Source organism: Enhydra lutris, unplaced genomic scaffold (genome assembly GCF_002288905.1).
Source record: "Enhydra lutris kenyoni isolate GAN:26980312 unplaced genomic scaffold, ASM228890v2 scaffoldscaffold7, whole genome shotgun sequence".
In the NCBI taxonomy this organism is placed as follows: domain Eukaryota; kingdom Metazoa; phylum Chordata; class Mammalia; order Carnivora; family Mustelidae; genus Enhydra; species Enhydra lutris.
This window is the reverse complement of record NW_019154091.1, coordinates 18,857,455-18,877,842: the sequence shown is the minus strand read 5'-3', so window position 1 is coordinate 18,877,842 and position 20,388 is coordinate 18,857,455. Positions and strand designations below refer to the sequence as shown.

General features: G+C 33.6%; 1 protein-coding gene across 1 annotated transcript in view; it reads left to right on the top strand.

Moving 5' to 3' along the window:
* The window catches only part of LOC111142333 (transcription initiation factor TFIID subunit 11-like), a 40,275-nt gene extending 21,562 nt beyond the window's left edge, over positions 1–18,713 (top strand). The window contains exon 4 of the mRNA XM_022495368.1: positions 18,163–18,713. Within this exon, the coding sequence (XP_022351076.1) occupies positions 18,163–18,570 (408 nt within the window). The 3' untranslated portion in view covers positions 18,571–18,713. The remainder of the gene's footprint in view (positions 1–18,162) is intronic.
* The last annotated feature ends 1,675 nt before the right edge of the window (positions 18,714–20,388 follow it).

Here is a 20,388-nt window from a genome sequence, read left to right as displayed (position 1 = left end):
AGAAGTAAGATCTTTTTGAACAATAAGTGGTAGTTCATGGCCAGACCGCTGTGTGACAAATGCGTAAGAAATAAAACAAAAATTTTAACATGATAAAAGAACCCTTAAGCACTGAAGTGGCCTATAACCCAGTTTAATGATATAAATGGTAGTGGCCTTTGTTGTTCTTTGTATTTCTGATGTGTTTACTCAGAGCAGATGGTGCTTATCTCCGAATTTTAAGCACACATCTCTAAAGACAAGGGAAACACTGGGGAGCTGTGTTCACATTTTATATATTATGTGTTTTGCTTGCTAACGGTTCAGTAGTTAACCAAGATAACTTAAACCAAATCTGAGTTATCAATCTTCTAACTTTGCTCAAAATGAATACTCTCAGCTAATGCATAACTCTTATGTTTTAAATCCTTTACTTTTGCCAGTTCTATATAGTTACATTTGGAGATGTACCCTGGAATGCTAATACTAGCATGTTTAAGTTTCTAGATAGGGAGCAAGAATATGAATAATAGAAACCCCAAAAGTAAACACTCTTTCCAAGGGCAGAAAAAATGTAGAATAAATTTGATGGAAAACAGGGGCCTTGAGAAACTGAAGGTAGTCATGAATGATTGGATGGGTTAGAACACCATTTAGGTGGAGGAAATCACTGGGGTTATTCATAGTACAAAGCTATGAACATTGCCAACGGAATTATCTGTTATAAATGCAAATTACTCCACTCTCAGGAGAAATCAGAAATTAAGACTAATTATATAACAGATAAACCTGATTCAAGAGAGAGCAGAGTATGGAGCAGCTGGATGGCTTGGTAGATTGAGTGCCTGACTGTTGATTTTGGCTGAGTTCATGATCTCAGGGTCCTGAGACTGGGACCCATATTGGGTTCCATACTCAGTGGGGAGTCTGCTTGAGTTTCTCTCTCCTTCTTCTGCCCCTCCCCCACACTCTCCCTCCCCCTCTCTTCCTAAAATAAATCTTAAAAAAAAAAGAGAGAGAGAGAGAGAGCATAGTCCTATGGTTCTGGAACTTTGCTTGGTCAGAGGATGGGGAACAAATAGGACAGATGGGACTTCATTATTGATACTGGGGTTTTGTTTTCCACTGTTTAAGGCATCCTTCCTTTTAAGATTGAAAAATCTGAGAGGTAGTGAATTCTGGGACTATCCACTTCAAAGCAATCACTTTAAATTTGATTGTGGAATAAGTACATTTGTGAGATCATCTTAGCCTAATGAGTGTTACGAGTCTGAATTAAGAATTATCATAGTTTTGAGCAATAGACAAACTGACAGAAGTTGAATTATATCATATCCATTCTCTTGTAGATCCACAATTATTAAATCTCCGGGCAGTTAGGAGAGATTTCAGGTGAATACCATCTGAAAAAATGCTGAGTCTGGGTCCCATATTTAGGTAGTTGGTAAACACCCGTATGGGTGGAACTTCTAGGAGGTCCTCTAATAAACCAAAATCAGTATAGTACACCTTAAGAATTAATAATTAAAGTATATATTAAGAAAAAGACTGCTATGCCTTGCTTCTCTACTATATATTGACTCAATCTGTCTATACAAAAACTAGATTGAACAGTAGAGACTTATGGTCAATTTTAGGTAGGGTAATCATAAATCCCAGTTTGCCTGGACTATCTTGCTTTATTTATGTTGTTTCCATATGACTGTAACTATAGCCATGTTTTACTTTTAGAAGGGTCCCTCTCTGGGAAAAAGATCATATAGTTACCACATAATTATAGAGGATGTAAAGCAAATATCAAACATAATTTCCTCCATGGTAGCTGGAGACTTTTATAAAGGAACTTTATAAAAATGTTAGATTTTTATAAATGAGGAAAAGATTTAGATTTAGAAAATAAAATTTGTATGGCAGTACAAAATCACACTTTGGGGCAATTGCATGTACCTCTGAAAGAGATATACAATGGATGTACTTGATATTGTCCAAATTTTCTTATGCATGTCAGGAAAATCTCAATAGATGTTGGAGAAGACCATCAAGGATAAATTTTTTTAATTAATGTCCATATTGAAGGATAAAGATTAAAAAAATGGAACTTAAACTTAGGTACTTAAAGATGGTTCTCTGAAAGTAAATGGGAAAGAGGCAAGTGATATCTGAGAATTAACTCTCCTGGAGGAAAAAAAGACCAGGACAGAGCAAAGTTAATTAGGTCACTACTTAAGCCAGTAGTGAAATATCTACCACTATTTCTGTTTTTACTAGATTCTGTGAGGAATTTAAACACAACACAGTGAAATAAATCTGCCTAAAGACCCAGGTTATATATGATACTAAGATTGGACAATCCATTGTAGAATAATGGAAGGCAGTTTTCTTGGACAAGTGTATATACTTTTTAGAACCAAAATATGCCTCAGCTGAGATAGACATCCTGATGTTTATTTCTTTAGATGCAGAGGATGTTATAGAAAAGTCCTTTGGATAGCCCTTTAAGCTATCTTCTCTCACAGTTAGAAACAAAATGGAAATTCTGTCCTCTTTCTATATCTGAATTGGTTTTAAGTTTAAAAGGAGGGAAATTGCCATACTTACTATACCCCCTCAAATACAACATTGACCCACATGTATTTTTTTTTAAATCCTTGTCTCTAGAATATTTGTCCTTGCAGCCACAGTGCCTAGTGTAGGACTGGGAATACAGTACTGTTTATTGGAATACTGCATTTGTTTCACTACATTTTAATTTATTTTAATCCTTCTAATAGCTTTCGAGAGGAAAAGCCTCTTTTAACAAAATGGCAAACTGGTTTCATAAGTTAAGTGACAGAATTAAATCCATGTCTTCTCCCAATTTTTAATCCCTCTTCTCCATGCCAGGCTCTGTCTCCACAGAGAAAGGAAGCACAATAATCACTTGCTAAATAACCCAGCAATGGGAAAGTTTTGTTTTTTTTTTAAGTTTTTATTTTAATTCCATTTAGTTAATATATGGTGTTATATTAGTTTCAGGTGTGTATTTTGGAAAGTCTTAAACACCAGATTAAGAAGTCTGAAATTACGTTGATTCTTTATTAAGAGTCACTGAGGTAAATCACATAACGTAGAATTTAGTATATTAAAGTTTAGAGGCCATTTGGAAGGCTGATGCATACTGTTCTGGTGCATGAGGTTATAGGGAACCTGAATTAGGTTGGTGACAATAGAAATGGAAAATGATGAGAGTTCTAAGATATTTTTAATTAAATATTAAAATATTGTCTTAAAATTAAAATAAAATATTAATTTTAGTTTGGATTTACATTCTTTGTTACCAAGAAATCCATCCAAATAATTATACAGTCCCAGATTGCCCATAAAACACCTAACAGAGGGCGCCTGGGTGGCTCAGTGGGTTAAAGCCTCTGCCTTCGGCTCAGGTCATGATCCTAGGATCCTGGGATGGAGCCCCGCATCAGGCTCTCTGCTCAGCAGGGAGCCTGCTTCCTCCTCTCTCTGCCTGCCTCTCTGCCTACTTGTGATCTCTGTCTGTCAAATAAAAAAAAAAAAAAAAACACCTAACAGATGCCAGTAAGTGATCCATTTACTCACTAGAAATCTGGAGTGAAACCATGGAGTAATGTCAGTTCTCAAAGGCAAGCTTAGTGCTCCCATTTCTAAAATAGTGCCAAGATTATAGTTTAACAGCGATGTAAAATTAACATGAACCATTAATCTTCTTTCTCCATAAGGCACCACTTTGGTTTTGCTACTCCTCTGCTAGAAAGCCATCCAAGGTCCCTCTTATCTTCCAAAACCCATAATTGTTTATCATAATGTGGGCCCAACTGACTTTTTATACCTATTAATTCTAGTCCCTTTTACAAAGTTGATAAAACTAACAAAAAAAAGAAAGGGATCATCATATTATATTGTATGCCTAACTTCTATCTTTATATATTTTCTAATAGGTATCCCATTTTTAGTCCTACATCTGAAGTGAATGTGCCCAGGTTTCAATCTCTGTGACCTTGAGCAAGGTGCTAGGATTTCCTTGTGCCTTGATTTCTTTTTCATTTTTTTTAATGTGTAAGAATTAAATAGGTGATAAATAGTGAGACACAATAATGTCTGACATATTAGGCATTCAAATATTACCTATTATCAGTATTATTGAGTGGTAGGTCTGATCCAAAAAGTAGTATTTCTTAAAGTACAGAAACTACAGTTTTTCTTTGAGTGTTTTGTAAGTGAATTAACTAACTTATTGCTGATAGCATATCTTTCTATGTGAGGTGTCTGAAACAAGAGACACACATGGGTAATTTAGTCTTAGAGCAGCTAAAGATATTAACCCTGATTTCTGTAAGCAACATGTCAGTGAGTCAGAGGGAATTCCATTCTAACAGCTATTTAAGGTATGTAAAAGAGAAGATAATTCTAACTCTTGAGGTCTTTATTCCTGTTATACGAGGAAGCTTAAAGACACATCCTAGCTGACATAAATTTACTCCTGCTGACTTGACAATTTCATATTAGAAATGAAATTCAGTAGCTCACACTAATTTTTTAACACTAAAGATAGTAACTAAACCAGTAGATAGATTAAGTAGTCTGATAATAAAGATCCTTAAGAATAATCCATTGAATATAATGCATATATCTTGAGCAGAAAGATTGCTAACTGGGCAGTGAGGTATTTTATAAATTATCTACTGGAATGTAACCTTCTCATTTCAAGTTAAAAAAAAAAAAAAAAAGCTTGCTGTTTTGACTTTTAACTATTGAGAACAAACTGGTGGTTGCCAGTGGGGAGGTAGGTGGGAGGATGATGAAATAGCCAATGGGGATTCAGGAGTGCACTTATCATGAGACACACTGGGTGATGTATGGAATTGTTGAATCATTGTATTTTACACCTGAAATTAATGACACTGTATGTTGACTGTACTGGAATTAAAATTTTAAAAATACAAAAAGTTTTTTAAAATCTTGCTATTTCATGTTAGTTTAATGTCTGTCTTCTTATTATACAACATTAGATCTGTTTAATGCCAACTAGTATGACCTAACTCATATTCTTTTTCATTCTAATTGTGAGCTATAAACAAAATTATATTATTTAAAGAGGCTAAGTGCTATGCAGTCATTTGTAAGAGACCTAATTTTAGTCAATAAGTTAATTCTACATAAGCAAATATTTGCATTCTGAGATTAACTTGGCAGACAATACATGTGAACATCTTTAGAATTGTAGCAAAAGATGATTATTTGGTGCACTGGGAGACTATTTTTAAAAGAATGAGTATGTTTGAAAAAATGAAATATCTATTTATGATAAGTGGTTTGAAAATACAGAAAGATAATCTAGGTGCCGACTGAGATCCTCCCCCTTGGGACACTTTCAACTACAGAAAGGCAATAAAAATATAGTAGGCTGGTTGACAATCACAAAGCTTTGAGAGACAACCAAGAGCAATAAGGTTCATCTCCTACATGAGGCCATTCTTTCAAGATTGGGAGATGTGGCTTTTTTTTTTTTCTAATGCATAGAAATTAACACAGTCCAAAAAAAAAAAAAAGGTGAAGAAACAGAGGAATATGTTTCAGATGAAAAAGGATGATAAAACCTCAGAGAAAGAACTTAATGAAGATAAGTGTTCAAAACAGTGGTCTCAGGAAAATAATGGAAGAATAAGTGAAAACTTAAAGAGAAGATTTTAAAGTATGAAATAGTCACAGAGTTGAAGAATACAACTGAACTAAAAATACAGTACAGTTCAACAGCAGACTGAATGAAGAAGAAAAAAATCAGTGAATTCAAAGACAGTGCAGTGGAATTCACCCAATTAAGAGCAGCAAAAAGAAAAAGGAATGAAGAAGTGAAGATAGCATAAGGAATTTATTAGACAACATCAAGCAAACTCCCATTTACATTATAGGGGTCAAAGGTGGAGAAAAAAGAAATCAGGGAGAAAATTTACTTGTAGAAATAATGGCTGGAAAAAAATGGCTGAAATGAACCCAAAGACACCCATTATACTTAAAAACAAAGAAGCTTAATAAGTTTTTTGTCTTGTAACTTTTATAAAGAAGGGAACCTCCATAAGACTATCAGATCATTCAGCAGAAAGTCTGCAAGCCAAAAGAGCGACAAAATGTATCGAAATGGCTGAAAAACAAAACTTCTGCCCAACAAAATATTCTAATCAGCAAAACTCTCCATCAGAATTGAAGGAGGGGGCGCCTGGGTGGCTCAGTGGGTTGAAGCCTCTGCTTTCAGCTCCGGTCATGGTCTCAGGGTCCTGGGATTGAGCCCCGCATCGGGCTCTCCGCTCAGCGGGGAGCCTGCTTCCCTTCCTCTCTCTCTCTGCCTGCCTCTCTGCCTACTTATGATCTCTGTCAAATAAATAAAATCTTAAAAAAAAAAAAAAAAAGAATTGAAGGAGAGAGAAATAGTTGTCTAGGAAACAAAAGCTCAAATTGTTCTTTACCACTAGACTGGCATTGTTAGAAATGTTAAAGGGACTTCTTTGAGCTGAAATAAAGGGACAACACTTAGTAACAGGAAAACATATGAAAATATAACTCTCACTGGTAAAGAAAAAATATATGGTGAAATTCAGAATAATCTAATGTAAACATGGTACATTAATCACTTATAAAGCTAATATGAGTCAAAAAGTAAAAATAATAACTACAAAGTTAAGGGATATACAAGATAAAATATGTAAATTATGTCATCAAAAATGTAAACATTAGCATATAATCAATCTTAACTTGTTAGAAACAAAACACAGGCTGTTCTAAGTTGTTTATGTAAGCCTCATGGTGCACACAAAGCAAAAATTTATAGTAGATACACAAAAGTTGTTTTTTTTAATTATTTGGATTAACACATATGTATTATTTGCCCCAGGGGTACAGGTTTGTGAATCGTCAGGCTTACACACTTCACAGCACTCACCATATCATATACCCTCCCCAAAGTCAAAGGAGTCTAAGCATACCACTACAGAAAATCATCATCACAAAGGAAGAGAGCAGGGATGAAAGGAACAAAGAAACTACACAAGAGCCAGAAAACAATAAGAAAATGGCATTAAGTCTGTACCTACCAGTAATCACTTTAAATGTATTATGTTCTCCAGTCAAAAGGCAAAGAGTAGCTGAATGGATTTAAAACACAACCCATTTATAACCTGCCTAAAAGAGGCTGATTTCAGATGTAAAGATACACACAGAATGAAACTGAAGGATAGAAAATTATTTTCTATGTAAATGAAAACCAAAAGAGAGCTGGAGTCACCATACTAATATCAGACAAAATAGACTTTAAGACAAAGACTGTAATAAGAGACATAGAAGAACATTATATAATAAGGGTTCAAGAGAATATAATAATATAATATTTGTGAATTTATGCACCCAACACAGGAGTGCCTAAATATATAAAGTAAATACAAACAGATCTGAAGAGAGAAATACACCACAATGTAATAATAGCAAGAGGGGTTCAGTACCCTCATTTAATCAATGGATAGAATATTCAAATAGAAAATCAATAAGGAAATATTGGCCTTAAATGATATATCAGGTCAGATAGACTTAACAGTCATATATAGAATGTTGTATTCAGAGGTAACAGAATGTACATTTTTCTCAAGCAAATGTAGAACATTCTTTAGGATAGAGCATATGTAATACTACAAAACAATCAAAACCAGACAAAGACATTATGAAAAAAGAAAGCTATAGGCAAATATCTCTAATGAACATAGACACAAAAATCCTCAACAAAATATTACCAAACTTAATTCAACAATACATCAAAAGGATCATACACCATGATAAAGTGGGATTATTCCAGGTTTGATATCTGCTAATCAATGTGATACACCACATTAACAACGAATGAAAATTATGATCTTAATAGATGCTAAAAAGCATTTGACAAAATTTAGCATCCATTTATGATGATAACTCTCAATAAGGTAGATATAGAGGGAATGTATCTCAATATTAAAAGCCATAAGGATAAGCCAAAGAAACTGAAAACTATAAGACATTGATGAAAGAAATTGGAGAAGATACAAATAAATGTTAAGTTATTCCATACTCATGAATTGGAAGAATTCATACTGTTAAAATGTCCATATTAAAAGTAATCTACCCACTCAATGAAAACCCTATCAAAATTCCAATGGTATTTTTCACAGAACTTTAACAAGCAATCCTAAAATTTGTATGGAACCACAAAAGATTGAGTAGCAAAGCAATCTTATGAAAGAATAACCATAGTATCACATTCCCAAGTTTCAAGATATACTACAAAATTATAGTAATCAACACAGTATGATATTGACATAAAAACAAACACATAGATCAATAGAACAGAAACAGAAGCCCAGAAATAAACCCATATATATACAGCCACTTAATTTATGACTAAGGAGCAAAGAATATGCAATGGGAAAAGGGCAGTCTTTTCAATAAATGGTGTTGGGAAAACTAGACAGCCACATACAAAAGAATAAAATTATACTACTGTCTTACACCGTATACAAAAACTAATTCAAAATGGACACAAAATTTGAAGATAATACCTGCAGCCATAAAACCCAGAAGAAAACATAGGTGTTAAGCTCCTTGGCATTGATCTTGGTGATGATTTTCTGGCTGTGACTCCAAAAACAATGACAATAAAAGCAAAAATAAACAAGTGGGATGATATCAAAGCATCAACAAAATGAAAAGGCAACCTACCAAATGGGAGAACATATTTGCAAACCATAGGTCTGAAGAAAGGTTAATACAAAAAATTTATAAGTAACTCATACCAATCAGTAGCAAGACAGAAGCCAACAATCTGATTTAAAAATGGTCAGAAGATATAAATACAGTTTTTCCAAAGACAAGCCGATGACCAACAGATACATGGAAAAATGTGCAACATCACTAACCATCAGGGTAGTGCATATCAAAACCACAAGGAGATATCACTTGATAGCAATTAGAAATATCTATTCAAAAAGACAAGAGATGAAAAGAGTTGGAGATGGTGAGGAGAAAAAAATGCTTGTGCACTGTTGGCAGGAATGTAAATTGTCCAGTCACATTGGAAAACAGTATGGAGGTTCCTCAAAAATTTAGAACTACCATATGATCTAGCAATTCCACTTCTATTCAATCATCTAAAGGAAACAAAAATACTAACTCAGAAAGTTTTTCCCATGTTCATTGCAACATTTAAATAGCAAGCTATAGAAACAACCTAAGTGTCCACTGAGGGATGAATGGATAAAGATGTGGTATATATACACGTATGCAATGGAATACTGTTCAGCCTTAAAAAAGAAAGATATCTTACCATTTGTGACAACTTAGAAAAAGTTGCAAGGATAGTACAGGTTCTGTTTACCCTACTCAAATTCACCAAATGTTTATATTTTGCCCTCTGCTTTTCTACTTTTTCCCCCCATGTGAATATTCATTTTTCTGAATCATTTGACACTAAGTTGGAGAGAACATGGCCTCTTTAACCCTAAATATTTTATTTCTGATTTCTTAGGAACAAATATTCTCAAAAACCATAAGACAACTACCAAAATAAAAATTGCTAGTAATATAATCCTGTTACTTAATCCAAAATCCATATTCAGACTTTATCAGTGGTCTCAGTAATGTTTTTCATAGCTGTTATATTTTCAAGTTCAGGATCTAATCTAAGAACACACATTGCATTTAGGCATTCAGTCTCATTTAGTTGACATTATTCTGAAAGAGTTCCACAGGCTTTAACCTTTTTTTGCGGGGGGGGGAGATTTGGTGATGTGAAGAGTGGAGAGTAATTATTTTGTAGAATGTCCCTCAATTGGAATTTTTCTGATGCTTCTTCATGATTAGACTTAGATTATGCACTTAGGGGGCAGGGATATGACAAAAGAAAGGTGAAGTGAAATCCAATGGCATTATATCAGGAAAAACATGATACCAATGTATCCCAATTAGTGATAATGCTAACTTCTATTATGTGGTTAAGGTGGTGATGGTATTTGCCTGTGGATGGTTCTCCATTATAAAATTCCACTTTTCTCCTTTGTTCTTAAGTAATATGTAGGGAGATATATACTTTGATTTTATGCAATTATTCTATTGATTTAATTTTCACCCTCCTGTTTTAGTATCTGCTGATGATTTTCTAACATCAGATTTGTTTTCTCTCCTTTTTTAAATTTGGCATTCAGCTTCAATAAAAAATACACCAATGTTTATGTGTAAATCACTACAGACTTACGGAATATTGTTTCTTGAATGAGTTAAAATCCATTGTTCTTATTATTTACATTGATGGTCCTAGATTGAGCATTGTGAAGCCCCTCAAGATGATGATTCCTGTTTCCTTGTCACACATACTGTAATTCTGAGAGCATTTTTCTTCCTAGCATAACAGTACCTTCCCTTCCTCAGTTCTAAAATCAGTCTTTTCTCCAAGGAAACTACGTTCTTTTTAATCAAGAATGGTATTCAGGAACCACTGACTTCTAGTTTTTTGCCTTGTTCTTGGTGTATAACTGCTTATAGAGCTTCTCAAAAGACTGAGCAAGGAAAAAATAAATATCCCCCCCTTCCATAGGTGTGGTATTTCATTAGAGAGGCTATGCTGAGTCTTTTCCTCTGCTACTGCTCTAGAAATAATGAGGAAAGGTGGGGTTGTTAAGAATGGCAAGCTTCATCTTTCAAGGTGCTTGTCTTATTTGAGGACTTTGCATATGATTCTTTGTTTTGGACAAATCCATTTCTTCATTGCAATAGGCTAAAGGAAAAATGGCTGTGGTTCATCATGATATAAAGAGTTTAAAATAAAATATTTTTCTTTCTGGAGTATGGGCTCTAAAAGATATTTTCTCTGAGTATTTAGAATCAGAATTTCAGTTGTTACAAATTACAGAAATGACTCTGAAAATTGTTTTATTTTACATATAAGTTTATTTACTAAGACACAGAAAGTTTTGTTTATGGTCTTGGATTTTGAATGGTAGACTCCCCAAAGTAGAATATTTCACCTGGTTAGTAGCATTTGTTTACTCTTGCATATACTTTCATCATAGCAGCCACTGTGTATTTTATACTATTTTATTCAGAGAAGCACTACTTTATATTTTTCGTACATAGGACAAACATAACCTTTCTGTTCCATAACATTAAACATTTGATTGTGAAGTCACATATCCTAATTCTGTGTGGAATTTGATGTCTGTGTAACACACATTATCTGGTTACCAAAGGAAAATGCGGTTGGCAAGTGTGCTGCTAATCCATAGCTATATAGATACCAGTATTGTGACTGAGGTAAAGTTTTATTTGGGGGTCATTTTGATATCCTACATGTTTGCTGCTTTCAATTTACACTCATTTTAATGTCACCAGGCAATTTTCTGCCTCTTCGCCAGAAAAATTGATGGCAATATATTTGTAGTGTTACCTCAGGAGCCACTTTTATTTTTTACATCCACATATTCTCTTTCCATGGTTACTTTATAAATCTTTGTTTTACCTGTTTATCAAGAGTTCTCTGACACCACACTTCAGTGAATTCTTTAGTTTTCTTCCTACTTGGCAGTACTTTTTGCTAGTGGCTCTCCAAGGACAATGAGAGTATCTGGGAAATATAACTGGTCTGTGAAGTAGCACAAATTTGGCTCTATATCCATCTGAATAGAGATTTCTAGCAGCAAAGTTAATTGGCTCAGAGATATTAGACCAGGGTTGTATATTTTTAGAACAAAGCCTAAGTATATATTTAGAGAGAGTTTAAATAATTTTCATGTGATTTAATGTTTATATAACTTAGATCATGAAAAAAACCTTTAGTTCCAAGGATAACATTTTGATCATTCATGTATAGGGGGGGTGTAATGGTGTTTGGATTAGGGTCAGTGTATATAGTGAGTTCAAGCTTGTAAAGATTCTTTATTTTACCTACACTGTGTAAGGATATAATAACTTTTATCCAGATTTTGAATGTTAGAAATATAAGCTACTATCACAGAATGATAAGTTATATATTTCTAGTTCCATCTTAACAGAAGAATAAGGCCCCAGCTGAAAATAGAGACGTTTTAAAGATAGAAACAAACAATTGTAGACATAAGTATTTTTCTTGATTTGTTAGGAGGCTATACAATAAGCTCTACCACACTCAACCATTAAATATGATCCCTTTTCTCAATCCAATCATTCTTAGCTGGCTGCAGAGAAAAGAAGAAATAAATGTATAAATGTATAGATCATCTTCTTGCTTACTATTTCAAACTTCTTAAACCATGGGTCTTGCCTAAAATGGAAAAGGGAATATATTGTACCTATTTGCATATGTATCTAAATTAGAGATGGCTCTTTTACCATTTAATCCTTCAGTTTGTATGCCTTTAAAAAATTACATATTGATTGCATAATTATCAAAATGAGGATATTTAACAATTGTACATTATTTAATCCACACTCCAAAAATTTTCACCAACTGTGCCAATAAAACTTTTTTTTCTTTCCTTTATATCTTTATGTATGTATATGTAAATATATACTCTATGTGCATATATAGGGTAAATATGTATATATTATAGTATAGATCAACTATCTTGTGGAATATCCTTCAGTATTGATTTGTCTAATGTTTACTCATGATTAGTTTCAACTATTACATTTTTGGCAGAAACATCATAGAAGGGATATCCTATAAGAGGCACATCATGTTTAGTTTATTATAACATTGTTGGTATTAATTTGGTTATGTGGTTAAATGTTATCTGCAAAGTGTATCTATTGTGAAATCAGTATATTTGCCTTTATAATTAATATCTTGTGAGGAGATCTTTGAAGCTATTTAAACATTATGTTTCTTATCGCACTTGGCTCTCCATCATTTTAGCATCGTATTGATGATTTTACAATTCTATCATATCTTCTATAATTACTAGTTGACATTGTACTGCAAGAAATAGCCCTTCCTATCTCCTATGCTTCATGGATTCCTATTTTATTGAATGGATTTTAGTTCCTTATCATTACTGTTTATTTTTCATATCCAAAATATCCTAAATTGTCCAGTTTGAGTGCCTTCAAGCTGGCATGTATATATTTTTTATATGTTACCACCATTTTTAAATTTTTCTTTGTTTATGGCATAACAAGATGTTCCAGGAAAGACTCACTTTTCCTGTATCTATATTCAGCTTTTTTCCCCCCAAGAGTTTTTTCCCTTTTATAGAGAATGACCTTTAGAAACCCAAATCTGGGCTCATATAGGTATTTCATTACTTTTATACTTTCTCAGTGGACAAAGATGAGGAATATTCTTCACCAATGTTCACCCTAACTCCTCCTATTTTTAATGAATTTACTAACTTAAAAATTAGTAACTATTTATAGTTTAAGTAAAATTTACATATAGTATGTTTCAAATTTAAATGTATATTTCTTTTATTCTTGTCAAATGCATTCACCTATATAAGCCACATTTTATCAAGACATAGACCACAACCCAGAAACTCCTCTCTCACCCCTTCCTGTCAGAAGAGATAAATCAGAAAGAAGATTAGAATTTTATTTTTTTTATTTTTTAAATATTTTATTTATTTGCCAGAGAGAGAGAGAGAGAGAGAGAACACACAAGCAGGCAGAGAGGCAGGCAGAGGCAGCGAGAGAAGCAGGCTCCCCACCAAGCAAGGAGCCCGATGTGGGACTCGATCCCAGGAACCCAGAATCATGACCTGAGCCAAAGGCAGTGGCTTAACCAACTGAGCCACCCAGGCATCCCAGAAGATTAGAATTTTAAAGCATACTGAAAATCTCAACCATTTTTTTCAAAGAAATGGAACAAATAATCCTAAAATTTATATGGAACCAGAAAGGACCTCGAATAGCCAGAGGAATATTGAAAAAGAAAGCCAAAGTTAGTGGCATCACAATTCCAGACTTCAAGCACTATTACAAAGCTGTCATCATCAAGATAGTATGGTACTGGCACAAAAACAAACACATAGATAAATGGAACAGAAGAGAGAGCCCAAGAATAGATCCTCAACTCTATGGTCAACTAATCTTTGACAAAGGAGAAAAGAATGTCTAATGGAAAAAAGGCAGTCTCTTCAACAAATTGTATTGGGAAAATTGGACAGCCACATGGAGATAAATGAAACTAGACCATTTCCTTACACCACACATGAAATAAACTCAAAATGGATGAAGAATCTTAATGTGAGAAAGGAATGTATCAAAATCCTTGAGGAGAACACAGGCAACAGCCTCTTCAACCTCAGTCGCAGCAACTTCTTCCTAGGAACATTGCCAAAGGCAAGGGAAGCAATGACAAAAATGAACTATTGGGACCTCATCAAGATCAAAAGTTTTTGCACAGCAAAGGAAACAGTTAACAAAACCAAAAGACAACTGACAGAATGGGAGAAGATATTTGCAAATGACACATCAGATAAAGGGCTAGTATCCTAAATCTATAAAGAACTTATCAAACTCAACACCCAAAGAACAAATAACCCAATCAAGAAATGGGCAGAGGACATGAACAGACATTTCTGCAAAGAAGACATCCAGATGGATGACACATGAAAAAGTGCTCCACATCACTGGGCATCAGAGAAATACAAATCAAAACCACAATGAGATGCCACCTCACACCAGTCAGAATGGCTATAATTAACAAGTCAGGAAATGACAGGTGCTGGCGAGGATGCGGAGAAAGGGGAACCCGCCTACACTGTTGGTGGGAATTCAAGCTGGTGCAACCATTCAGGAAAACAGCATGGAGGTTCCTCAAAAAGCTGAAAACAGAGCTAGCCTAGGACCCAGCAATTGCACTATTGGTTATTTATCCTAAAGATACAAGTGTAATGATCCGAAGGGGCATGTGCCCCTGAATGTTTATAGCAGCAATGTCCACGATAGCCAAACTATGGAAAGAACCTAGATGTCCATCAACAGATGAATGGATAAAGAAGATGTGAGATTTTATATATATATATATATATATATATATATATATATATATATATAAATATATATATATATATATGGGGGAATACTATGCAGCCATCAAAAGAAATGAAATCTTGTCATTTGCGATGACCTGGATGGAACTAAAGGGTATTATGCTTAGTGAAATAAGTCAATCAGAGAAAGACAATTATCATATGATCTCCCTGATATGAGGAAGTTGAGAGGCAACATGGGGGGCTTGGTGAGTAGGAAAAGAATAAATGAAACAAGATGGGATTGGGAGGGAGACAAACTATAGGAGACTCTTAATCTCACAAAACAAACTGAGGGTTGCTCGGGTGGAGCGGGGTAGGGAGAGGGTGGTGGGGTTATGGACATTGGGGAGGGGATGTGCTATGGTGAGTGCTGTGAAGTGTGTAAACCTGGCAATTCACAGACCTGTACCTCTGGGGCTAATAATACATTATATATTAATAAAAAATAAAATAATTAAAAAAGAAAGAAGAAAAAGAATTTTAAAGCATACTGAATTGCATTTTAATAACTAACATTATTAATAAATTATGAAAATTTTCCAAGATTTATTCTAGAGAGAAGAAAATGTTTTTTGTTCATTTGGTCCATTTACTAATACATGATTAAAATAAGTGATTGGGAAACATAAAAGTATTTTGTCATTACACAAGTTTTGACTTCAATAAATCAAATTTTCTTTTTTTGCACATAAGACTACTGAAGCTGAGAGGATCTAGAATTATCTCAGTTTACAAAGTGGCTTTATACTATCAATAGGATTAAACATTATGGGTTTCCACACATAACCTGAAAATTTTTTTAATACCCTTCTTAAACAGAGGTCTAGTTCAACTCAAGTTTAAAAAAACAAAACAAAACAAAACCTATTCAGTTCATCAGTTCAACCTCATGATTGTCTAACAAGCTCCAACAAAATTTCATTCAATTTCTCATTAACATATCACTGGGCACACAGTAAAAGATCAAAAATTTTAACACAAAAGCCCAGACTGACAGATAACTTAATGAGAGACTCTGGAAGGAATGGACATAAATTATAAAGCAGATTGAGTTTATTAACAATTAAATTTTTTTATGCTTCAACAGAAAATGAACCTTGGCTTTGCTTCATGAAATAGGTTGTAATAGATGTTGCCAATTTATTATCAAATCTTCGCTCCCTTTCTATAATAGAAATAATTGATAGAGTTTCCTTTTTGACTTTACAATAGATAGCATTAACTGGGATGGGCAGTAAGTATAATTTTCCTATCCCATTTATTTTTACTTCATGTAACTTGCTTTGGCCAATAGATCATGGACAGATGTGACAGTGCACCACTTCCAAGCAGAGATTTTAAGTATACTGTTTCCATTTGCTCCTCTTGCACTACCAGTCACCAAGAGGAGGGCATGCCCTGGGCATAAGGACAGAGGGAGATACTTGGAACAGACCTGAAACAGACCTACTCAGATGACCAGCAGATCACAATGCTGCAAAACCTAACTTTAAGCACTGAGATATTGAGGGGGTTTATTTCACAGCAAAAACAAGTTAATGCACAGAGATTACCTGGAAATAATGCATGATGTTCAGAACAAATTTTTGACCTAGGGACACAACTTATTTCCTACTACCCCTCAACTTCTGTTTGGAAAAGATGTGTAATCTTATTGTCAGCTCAATTACAATGGTAGCTGCATACAGGCAGAGAATTCAAATTAAAAAAAAAAAGCCTTCTTGGTTTGAATGACAATTGTGAAATTGTATAGTAGACTGTTGAGTAGTTCAGAATATGCTACAAAATTCAAGTAGGTGAACATAACTTTAGATAAGTGCTGTCCCATGAAGACTTTATTATCAGAGTGCACTAGTAATAATAGTTTGTCGTACACTACATCTGTCTATAAGAGTAGAAAATAAGACAGGAATAAAATGAGACCTGAGTAGAAACAAAGCTGATGAAATCTTCTCAAAGATAAAGAATTAAATGGGTTGGGAACATCAATGTACATTCCAGGTATAGATCTAAAAAAAGATTACCACATATATGACGATAGATTGAGATCAAGAAAAATGTCTTGTGAAAAAGTGTGAAAAATGTCACACTGACTCTTGACTGATGATGAGTAACAAGCAATACTGTTTTCTTGACTGATGATACGTAAGGAGAAAAGAAAAACAAAAAAAAAAAAAATAGAGCTCTTGATCAAATAGTGTTGTGTGTATGAGGAAAGGTTTTGGAAAAAGCACTCAGTAAACCAAAAAGGAGAAATCCTTTGAATAGAATATACTCTAAAATGCAAAAGAATTTCTATGAAATCACTTGGTGGAATCAATAGTATAAAATAAAACAGAAAGAATAGGAAAAGAGAAGAAGAAAGAAAAGAGAAGAAGAACTTTACAAAAAGGAATATTTATAAAATAAGACTAAAGAACTGAAAAAGGTAACAAGATTATATAGATACACAGGAAAACACACACACATACATACATTTGGCAAAATTAGGAAAATGGCATTTAATACTAGAATAGTATCTTTTGGAAGCATATGTCACAATTTAAAGTATTCCTATCTTCAACTATTTATGTGTTTTTCAATTTTTGAAATTATAAGGGTTTTTATTTTTGAGGATATTAACATTTTTATTTTAGATGATCATTTTCCTTATGAAATTAAAAAATATTTTGGATGTTTTTAGATGTCCATAACCTTTTATATGTATGATTCTGTACAATAGTGATTATACCGTTAAAGCCCTTTCATCTAATGATAAAGTTTTGATTATTTTTTAATGAATAAAATATTTCTATTCTGATTATTTCCTCAGATTATACTGCATAAATTGGATTCTTAAATTTAGAGACACCATGTGACTTCAAAAGGTTTGCTTATCTTCCATGTAATATACTATTTCCCTCTCAAATATGGATAAGTTGCTCTTATATTGGTTCTATGAATATTATATACTTGCATAAACAATGCCATTTGTTGGGGCTTGGCTAACACTGAGTATTTTAATTGGTTAAGCTTTAGGAATTTAATAACATTTTAGTAATCCAAGGACATTTTCTGAAACTCCTGGAAAAGAAAAGCTTTCTTTCTTATGCTGTGGAAATGGAAGGCTGTAAGCCTGTAGTAGTCAGTACCCCATGGGGAACAAAATAAGTCTTTACAAAAAAAGGCATCTACCTCTGCGGGAAGAATAACAGTTCCACGGTTAAGTGTTGGTTCAGTTACTAGCAGACCAAGTACTCCCACTCTTGGCACACCAACCCCACAGACCATGTCTGTGTCAACTAAAGTAGGGACTCCAATGTCCCTCACAGGGCAAAGGTTTACAGTACAGATGCCCACTTCACAGTCCCCAACTGTAAAAGCATCAATTCCTGCAACATCCACAGTTCAGAATGTTCTGATTAATCCACCATTAATTGGGTCCAAAAACATTCTTATTACCACTAACATGGTGTCATCACAAAATACTGCCAATGAATCATCAAATGCAATGAAAAGAAAACGAGAAGATGATGATGATGACGATGATGATGACGATGATGACTATGATAATTTGTAATCCAGCCTTGATGCTTGTAACATGTATACTTGGTCTTGAATCCATTGTACTAGATTAAACATGCACGCTGGGTATTTTCAAGTTGTGTTGTAGAAAACTTAAATGCTATTTAATGAGTAAATATGGTTATCCTTTCTGATTGAGATGTTGGGTTTTCTTTAATAGGATTAGTAATGGTTATTCATCAGCCTTTAAGTGTAAAAAAATAAAACTGTTTTCATAAAAAAAAAATAAATAATTTTTTATATAAAATAAAGCTAACACAGAAGAAAAAAGGAGAGAGACACTCACATTTGGTAATTCTGATGACATCACCTGAATTCTACTATTTCATATTACTTCAAGCAGAATCCCCAATTATTTGTATGTCAATGAATTCCTTTTTTTCCTTTCTTAAGACAGTTTGAGTTGGAATTCTGTAAGATACAACAGAATGAGGCATCCTAACACATAGGCAAATGGTTATTATTTTCATATATGTAATTTGAATAGTTTATTATAATTGTAACTTGTGATAATAGCATTTCAACTATGCTAAATATGTTCAAATATACATGGGCAATCCAAGTTTTTCAGAATTTTTATCTTAGCCACTTAAAAGCCCTTCAATATATTTGAATTTGGTTAACATTTAACTCTGATACCCACATACTGGGATTTTTTTTTTTCTAAAGATGTTCTTGTTTTGTTCTTGTCAACTATACATACAGTGTATGGGTATCTAGTAATGAAGTATGTGTGAATTTTACTTCTGTTTTCTACATGCAGAAAATAAATTATAAACTTAGTCTCTGAGGAGAGCAAAAATAATGTTCCACTTCCCTAAACAGCAAGCTTATTTTGTCATTTTTCATTGAATTCCTTTTTTGTTGTAAACAATCTTATTCTATCATTTGTTTTAGGGAAATAATGTATTGCATCTGAAATAGGATTTACTTTTTTAAAAACACTAGCAACTTAAGAAAAATGATACAAAGAAAAAGGATATAACATTGGAGTTGTGAGATACAGTGCCTTTCATTTAGCAATTATTTTTTAAACAAAGAATTATTTTATGATTGATGTTTCAGAGCTCGTTAATTTTGACCTCAGATACATTTGCACAATTTTTAAATTTGTACCTTTTTATACATAATACTTGCAAATAAAATGCCAATACAAATGTGTCTCTACTTAGGATGATTAGAGTCTTTGCCTATAATTATCTATTAGTAAAGGAAGAATTCATACTTGTAGCCAACTGGGCTGAAGGCAAATAGAGTTTAGCCACAATATTAGGGCACATGCAGCCCACATAGGAGATAGCCCTGGAATTCCTGGTTCTAATGAACATGGCACATGCTGTCACAGGGTACCATAGGACCTCTTCTACCTATGGCCACTACTTTCAGGACCAGGAGACATAGGGGACCTGCCTAATATATATAAAGAAATATAAACACTTAGGCAAAAGGAGACAGAGCAATGTATACCAAATGAAAGAGTAAGATATAAATGAAATGAAAAACTAGCTGATTGAAATAGAGATAAGCAATATGCCTGATAAAGAATTCAAAGTAATGGTCACAAAAAAACTCACTGGACTCAATAACTAAAAAAATTAAAGGAAATCAGCAGATTAAAAGATGCAGAATAGATCAGCAATCTAGAAGAGAGAGAATAATGGAATGCAACCAAACTGAAAAGCTGAAAGAGAAAAAAATGAATAAAACAATGAGACTAGGTTAGGGGAACTCAGCAACATCAAGAATAGTAATATTTGGATTCCAACCATCCCAGAAGGAGAACAGAAAAGGGGGCAGAAAACTTATTTGAAGA